Below are 8,172 nucleotides of genomic sequence, written 5' to 3'. Positions count from 1 at the left end.
ACACATCGCGCACTGACCAGTGTGGTGAAGTATGGTCAAACAATCCTCATCACCCCCAACAATCAACAAGCTGTACGGAGGAGGCTTTCATCCATCGGTGGATTGACAAGAGGGGAGAAGGCTGCGGCTTGTAAAAGACGAACAATTACTGTTGTGAAGTGCGTAGCAGCCCGAGTAACAAAATGTAGATCCGGAACGATACATATATACTTATTTTAATTTTCCTCATTTGGTGACCAACTGTAATAGCAGTGTTTTTTTATCTGAGAGGTGCACGCGTTGCACCTTACTGCGTGGACAGCAAGGAGGGGGGGGGGGTAAAACATGAAAGCGGTACAACAACCCCCCCCATCCACCACCACCACCCCCCCATCTCAACACATGCAGGCAAGTGTGTGTGAATGAAAACCTAAGAGAAGGGGGGGGTGTTAATGATGTTAAGCACTGTGTATTCGTCGAAGCATATTTGGCCAAGGGTATACAATCAGATGTACAGTCGAAAGAAAACATCTGCAAAAAACTGATTGTCTCTTCAAACAATAAAGTGTTTGAGTTCAACGTGTCTTTTTAAGATAATTAGAGAATTGTAAACACACATTCACTATATACACACACACACACGCGCGCGCGCGGATACACTGTACAAACAGGATTTCATCACGTACAACACTGTTTCATGTCCACAGTCCGTCAGGTCAAGGAGACAAAATTAGGGTGAATTTTTCGTATTTTTTTGCTGTTTCTCATGGTGGGTGGGGGGGTCACTGCGTTGTAAATAAAGTGTCGTCTCGAGGCGCGATGGTTCGTCGGGTACACTTCAATGTGCAAACGAATATTCAAAATATGAAGCAAATACAGTATGGCACGGACAAAAAAGGGTACCGCTCGGGAATTTGTCAACGCAAAATGTCTTGCTGCTGCTGCTGCTTGATGATACATTTTGCCGTTTAAGCGGCTCAAAGTTACACGCGTGATCATCCATTCCCGTCGCCTGCCGCCAGCAGGAACCCTCCTAACCCAAAAAAACTCCGCAAAAGGGGAATGGCATCTGTAAATGTTTCTCATTAAAACTCCGCCGACGCGCCCCTGCTAAAGAAAACACCAGGCGTTGAATGAAAGTTAGAATTCAGACTTTGACCGACGGCATATGATTATATATATATTTTTTTCTCTTAACAACATGATCGCAGATTTTAAACAAGGCCCAAAAAATCATGACGCCGCGTGTGTCTGTGTGTTTGTTGATGCATGCGTGATGAGCCGAGTGGATTCCCAAGGTGTGCGCGCGCGCACGCGTTTGCTGTCGCGTCTCTGCGAAGTGCGGGGTTACGTGTACGTGCATGTTGAACTTTCTTTCGCACCGTACGTAGCCAACCGTGCTATTCGGGAGGTGCATTATGGCTGCATCTACCCGCGGTAGCCCTGCTTCTCTGCCAGGGCCGGTGTCTAAACGCATCAATCGTCCTTCACAAATCCTGACACAAAACCCCTCTCCAGTCGGCGGGGGAAAGCGTGAAGGAACCACCTCCTCTCCCCACTCCCCAGACTCCCAATTCCCAACGATACCTCCTCGCCACAAACCAATTCCCCCCCCCTCCCTCTCTCTCTCTCTCACCACCAACCCCTTAAGCCTGAACCCCACGGGGATACAAACCCCCATCACTCAAATTACACCTCTGCGCTAATCGACCTCAGTCAAACTCACATTTGGCTTAAGGAGCGCTGAATTACCGCGCACCTCCGTCGGAGCGCAGTTACCACGGCCATCGAAGCGCACCTTTTATCCACCGATGGGGCTGGCGTGGGTGCAGTCTGCACTATCACGGGAAGAGAGGCAACTTTTTGATAGTTGTACGTTGGTCGTATTAATGCCACGCAGACTGCCGGTAACGTCAGTAGTCACTAAATGAAGAAAATCGTATGAACCCAGGGTCTGCGCCGACGATGCCAGCTGAAAGCCAAAGGTATATATATATCCGTTTCTGCCGCTGTTACTGTCGTTGCAAGAACTTTGCGATGCGACGTTGTGGGTGCTTTGGTCTATCCTACAGCGTGCAACGGTAAGCGTACAAAAAAAACATTACCAGCTTAAACCCCCTTGCAGCATCGATGTAATTATATCCAAAAAGAGACTGCAACGAAGTAAAGGCGAGTGAGCCTTCCAGCTTGCAGAACAACTAAAAATACAAACACATAGCATTAGATTTTATTACAATTAACTTTTATGATCACAGGGAGTGGTATCAACATATTTACAAGAGTTCAGTGTTTTAAAATTATTCTGCTCATATTTTAAACTCTTAAAAACGTAAAACTTTATAAAAATGGGGGAGTGGGGAAGCTTTGTTTTTTTATTTGTTTAAGTCAATCTTTGTCTATTCACCCAGTGCACAAACCTCCCCAAGGGGCTCAAACAACTGCCAACCCGTTGATTCGAGTCCTGCGTGACACTCTCACACTTTCTTCTGCTTGTATTCACGATGACTTTACAAACTTTTGCCTTGCTTACGATAGAACTTTTTTTCTCTCCATCCTTTTTAAAGATTTTTTTTCCAACTTTTTTTTTCCTTTTTCAAAAACCTCGCAAGCTCTCGGGGGCTCGTTAATTTCATGCAAAACGAGCCGTCTCTCTGTCTCACTCTCGTCTCTCTCTCTCTCTCTCCAGCACGGCCGCCAACAAGAATTCTTTTCCATCCGATGCCCAACGTCCTCCTCTCGGTCCCATCGTCGACTAGTTTATGAATTTTTTTTTTTGCGCGCGAACGCGTGGCAGAGGCTCCCCACCATTCGGTCTCCGCCTCCATAAGACACTGCTTTTTCATCTTCCAATACAACGACGTGGTTAAAGGCTGATGATAATTAATGGCTGTAAACGCTGCACAAACGATAGCTTTTTTTTTTCGTCATGGGGTCAAAAACTTGAAGCCGGAGGAGACCACCGTACACGGCGCGGACGCGCGGGGCTGCGGCGGGAGGTGGGAGCATGTGGGAGGGGGGGGAGCGGGCGGGCGGGCGGGTGGGTAGCGGGGGGGCGGGGAGAGTGGAGCGGGGAGAGTGGGGCGGGAGCAGAGCGGCAGCCCTCGTCGCTCAAATTCAAGTCACCGGCGGCTCCTCTCGGTAACGCCGCATTCTTCCCCGCTCAGCCGTCGCTATCGGACAGAGTCTCGTACTGGGAGGACAGCAGCGGCGTCAGCTTCTCGCGGTCCCACGAGCGCTGCTGTTGGGAGGTCGGAGACGCGGCACCCCCAGTGGCTGGGGCCAGCACGGCTTGTACGGGAGTCTGCGCCGAGGGGGGGCTGGCCCCCGTGCCGTTTCCGCCGCCGCCGCCGCCGCCGCCGCCAGCAGCGCCTGCCGCACCTGCACCGCCGCCGCCCATCATGAGCATCAAGGGGTTGAAGGGAAATTGTGCCGCCGCTGGAAAAATAAAACGGAAGGAGGGGGGGGGGGGTGGGGGAGGAAGAGGGTGCGCAGTCGGCAACGGTGAGCGAGGAAGCCGCGCGGGAGAGAGAGAAGGTGAACGAAAATGAGCGCTGCGTCTCGCAACCACTCGTCGTCGCGGCGAAGATTCCGTGTGTTTGCAAACGAAAACCCGAGCGAAAGGAGACCCAGCAAACGTCTCCCGTGCCCAGCCGTGCGGCGGCGGCGGCGGCGGCGGCAGCAGGCGCCCGTGTCGAGAAAAAAAGGAGACGCGCGACGACGTTTGGATTTGTGGAAAAAGCAGAGCAGAATTCTCGCGGCAAAGCAGCCTCGGCAAAGCAGCCTCGGTGAAGAGTCGCGTCGATTGGAAGCCAAAGAAGCGGACGCGCCAGGAGGACGCCCGCTAGAGAGAGGTAGCAATGAAATCAGCTTGTGTGGAGGTGCTAGATGGATTGCTACATCTCAGGACCTTGATAGATGGCGACGGCTTGGGGGAGGCCTTCATCCAGTAGTGGATTGATCATGGCTGATGATGATGAGAGGCGGCGATGTGTGGCTTATTACTTGGGGAAGGAAGGGACATTGATCAGGAAAAGGATTCTTTTTTTAAAACAACAACGAGGTAATGCAATATTTTGTACGCTGTCTGTACCGCAGTTTTAAAACATTGTATTTAATCTGCAAAAAAAGTCTTTACCGAGCAATTATCTTCAACACCAAAATTGTCCTGGGCCCTCGAGACGTACCGCATGCGACGAGCGACACAAACGTTAAACGACGACGAACAATTTATCCAAAGAGGGCGTCGGCGAGTCGCAAATCCCCTTCGACCAACCCACCGTTTAAGACATTACCGCCCACCAATCTCGCCCGCGCGCACAAACCGCAACGCAAAAGCACGTCAGCGCACGTCTCTCGACTCACCGGCAGAGGACAAGGCGGATGCCGTCGTCGATGCCGCCGACGCCGTGGTGGTCGCGGTCGCGCCGGTCACCTTGTCGTCCCAGGCCGGAGGCTGAGCGCCGGGCGTGCGCCGCTCGGCGCCGTCGCCCCTCGCCGGCGACGCCGACGGCGCCCGCCTCTTGTCCTGCTGCTGCTGCTGCTCCGGCGGCGGCCCCACGGGCGTCGTCTCGGAGCGGGCGGGCGAGGCCGCGGGCCCGCGTCCCTCCGACGGGGCCGACGGGGGCCGCTCTGTGTAGGCCGGCGAGCGGGACGCCTTGCTGCGCGACGACGGCTTGGCGCCGCCGGACTTTTGTCGGCCCGAGCCTGCCACGGGCGAGAGACGTCGGACCGGTCGCGGTGAGGTGCGGAAAGAAAAAAAACGTCATAAATTGAAAACGCCGCTGCGCAACAGAAGATGCCATCGAAAAACAAAAAAAGCCAGGCGGCGCCGATTATTTACAACGTCGTGCTGCTCAACTGTCTGTTATTATTGTTCAGCATTATGCTTGTTCCTTTCTCTCTCTCTATTGCTTGAGACAAGGTGATGAAAAAGTCTGTCCGATGAATGCAAACGACCTTCAGACACCGTGACTGAAAGGAAGATGGCAAGAGCCAGTGCAATAAGGGACTTACAGCCAGAGGGATAGGATCGTGCGTCTCAGGACGCGTGTCGACCTGTCAGCTTGCGTTGGATGTTAAAGGCCCACCCCCCCACCACCCACTCTTAGCAGCTGCTGCGAATCTGCGTTGTAATTATTCCACTGCAGAGACGTTTCGATCGGCCTCCCATTTTAGCTTTGTCCGCTGCTGTTTAATTATTGTAGCACTGAAGGATCGCAAAAGATGACAATGACGTGGGCAGGCCTTCATCCAGCAGTGGATTGATCATGGTCGGCCACTCCTGCTGATTTTGACCTTTTATCGCACGTGTACCCTGTTGCTTTTATTACGCTGCTCGCCCTGGAAAAAAATACTTTACATCACAAGAGACTTTCTCCTGGTTTTAAATAAAAACGTAATTCATACTACTACTGCGACATTTTCTGTTACAGGGCACCGATACGGAAGAAGGTGGTGGCGAGTTTTTCATCCAGTCTGTGCCAATTTGTTGTTCAAATAAAAAAAAATCGATCGCCGAGGCAGGGTAGACGGAGGAGACGGGGAGTGAAGGGGGGGGGGGTGGCAAAAAGGAGGGAGGGGGGGCCGGAGACCGGCAAATCAACACACACCGGAGAGGGGCGACGCTCGGCTGTCGGAGTCCTGACGGGACTCCAGGGTAGAGGGGGCGGGTGGTCCGGGTGGCACGGGGGACATGTGGGGGCCCATTCCCTTGCTGCCTGTGCTCGAGTCCTCGAAGCTTCCCATCAACGCCTTCCTGATGATGTCCTCAAGGCCCAGGTTGTTGGTTGGATCTGGATGAGGAGGAGAATGAGGACAAGGAGGTAAGGGTGGGGGTGGAGTTGCTCCACGGCTCCTCACAACAACTTCGGAGGCTTCCGCTCGACGCCAGTGCCACCCGTGTTTACACGGGAGGAAAAACAAGTGTCTGCGTACCTCCAACAGTTGTGCGTGTGCACAAGAGGACTGGTGTTACACGAATTAAACCCTTCAGTGTAACAACTGCCATGGTTCTAATTAGTTTCTATGGATTTAAATTGTTATTTTGGCAGGGATCGATTGTGTTTTTTTGTGTTTTCACATATTTTTGGTAAAGATTATTTCAAGGGTAGTAAAAAAAAAAATGTTGGCGGACATTTCAAGTTGAGAGTGGGTATCGATTTTGTAAATTTCGAGTTATGTTTAGGAGGCACGAGAAAAATCCGGGGATCAATGGGGATGAAATTTTTTGCGGCGGCGCGGCAGCTTTTTTCTTGCGCGGCAAAAAAAAAAGTTAAACACGCGGCGCGTGCGTGCAGGGAAATGGATTGGGCATCACGAGACGTCTGCATGGCTTGATTACACCGATATTAAATACGGCGGGGACTATTGACTGCCGGGGCGAGGCAACGCTTGGCTTGTCAAAGATACGTTGGGTGCAAAATTACACGGAGGCCAGGCATGGTCGCGCACAGCCGCGAAATCAATGTGGTGCAGATTCGCCCAAGATTAAATTTTCTCTTTGTAAACAGAATATGGAGGGCGTGCGTGTGGGGATAGCAAAATAAAAGTTACGATGCACTTTTGGGGTATGCGCTGTACCTGAAACGGGGGTTGCGGGCATCTGAAATATTTCTGTGCCAGGCTGCCCGGCTCCTAAAGAGATACACACGACAGCAGCAGCAGCAACAGCACGAAGCGTGGTGACGTTTTCCAGCGACAATTAACGTAATAAACCGCTTGCAATGTACAGTAAGTGCGGTGCGGCTGGTAGTGTGTAAGTGTCTGTTGACAGCCTGTGTACTCGTAGACGTTTAGACTACAGCAGGATCGCAGCTGCCATCGCAGACGCGCGCACAAAGGAACCCATCGCTCGATACGTCATTTGCGGAGGGCGTGACGAGAGGCGGTAACACGAACAGCCCGACGGCCACAAGTTTTACAAAGTGAGAAAATATCTGGACGTTTGTGAAAGCAACGGGAGTGGACGATGATAATTGCTTGAAAAACGACAATGGAGGAACGTATATAGGGATGTATTCACAAAGTGTGCAGTGTCAACATTAATCGCTACAAGATGCATGGTCAGAGAGGTTAAACCCAGTGTGATTTTAAATTAGTTAATATGCTTCTATGTTTTTTTTAAAGCATCACGTGTTGATAAAACTCTTTCACTAATAATTCATATTTCTCTTTCATTCTCAGAGCTGAATATTTTGTCAATTTAAATGGTTGATAAAAAAATTTGCGCCATCATTGCCGACGGGTCTGACACTACCAAATCAGCGGAACTTGAGAACCTGATTTTTTTAAAAAAAGTATTTATTAAAGCGCAGTTTCTGTTCACTCCCAGAGAGACACAACAGAGAGAGCGTTTTGGAGGCACGGGTTAACCGCAGACAGGCGGGGGAGGGGGGGAAGACAGCCCAAAAACCGGCGTCAACAAGCTCTGTGGTCCTCCACTGTCGTGTCGGCGGTGGCAGCGCGCGACCCTCACCGACGTCGCGCGTTGACGTGGATTTGAGGTAGATCTCCTGCTTCTTCGATTTCACCATCGCCGACGTGTTCTCCGTCAGCTTGCTGAAGAAGGCGGGAGAGTAGGCCAGCCCTCGGGGGTCGGGCCTGCTCGCGCCACGCGCAGAGGAAGAGGTCCGAGCAGCACTGGATCAGAGGGGTTACCCCACTGCCCAGTATTGCTGCTCCCTTACCAGACAGCACACCGCCACGCACACGCAACTAGACGCCCCCTGCACTCCATCGCAAATGCCATGCACGCGTAACAGACTTTTGGGGGGCAAGAGTTTATGTAGCGAGCACCGATAAAGGCATGTACGGTACACAAACGGGTGGGTGGCCAGCACCACACCCGACCGCCTTTGTCTCTCCGCAGTGGCGATGTTTACACACCGTATCAGGTACTCATTTGAGGCCAATTCGACCTAGGGGAAGCCCAAGACCAGTTCAGATAATAGTCACTGGTGCTGGTGGCCAAGAGCGGGCATCGAACTTGGTGTCGCCGGATTCGTAGCGCAGCTCGCTGCCCACTGCACCACCACTCCCCACACAGAAAGACAAAGATCCCCTGTATAGCCTTAACATGCTATTGGGGCAAGTGCTGTTAGCGAGTGCCAATGAAGGCCGGCACAACACACATGGGGGTATGGGTGGCCAGCACAACGATGCCCGACCGCCTTCGTCTCCCCGGAGGCGACGTTT

At 52.1% G+C, this 8,172-nt stretch overlaps 1 protein-coding gene across 17 annotated transcripts in view; it reads right to left on the bottom strand.

Moving 5' to 3' along the window:
* Positions 1 to 201: 201 nt before the first annotated feature.
* The window catches only part of LOC116939188 (nuclear receptor corepressor 1-like), a 185,099-nt gene continuing 177,128 nt past the window's right edge, over positions 202 to 8,172 (bottom strand). For 13 of the 17 annotated variants that reach the window (XM_032947292.2, XM_032947295.2, XM_032947291.2 and 10 more), the window contains 5 exons: positions 7,454 to 7,617; positions 6,559 to 6,612; positions 5,589 to 5,771; positions 4,342 to 4,683; positions 202 to 3,414 (listed from right to left, as the gene is read on the bottom strand). In XM_032947292.2, the coding sequence (XP_032803183.2) occupies positions 3,140 to 3,414; positions 4,342 to 4,683; positions 5,589 to 5,771; positions 6,559 to 6,612; positions 7,454 to 7,617 (1,018 nt within the window). In that variant the 3' untranslated portion in view covers positions 202 to 3,139. Of the gene's footprint in view, positions 3,415 to 3,886; positions 3,981 to 4,341; positions 4,684 to 5,588; positions 5,772 to 6,558; positions 6,613 to 7,453; positions 7,618 to 8,172 lie in introns of all 17 variants that reach the window. The other 4 variants (XM_076062453.1, XM_032947305.2, XM_076062451.1 and 1 more) reach the window with 4 other exon arrangements.

The sequence above is a fragment of the Petromyzon marinus genome, chromosome 5 (genome assembly GCF_048934315.1).
Source record: "Petromyzon marinus isolate PM22_M1 ecotype Great Lakes invasive population chromosome 5, UKy_Petmar_22M1.pri1.0, whole genome shotgun sequence".
Classification (NCBI taxonomy): domain Eukaryota; kingdom Metazoa; phylum Chordata; class Hyperoartia; order Petromyzontiformes; family Petromyzontidae; genus Petromyzon; species Petromyzon marinus.
The sequence above is the reverse complement of the archived record's forward strand: the minus strand, read 5'-3'. Positions and strand labels throughout refer to the sequence as shown.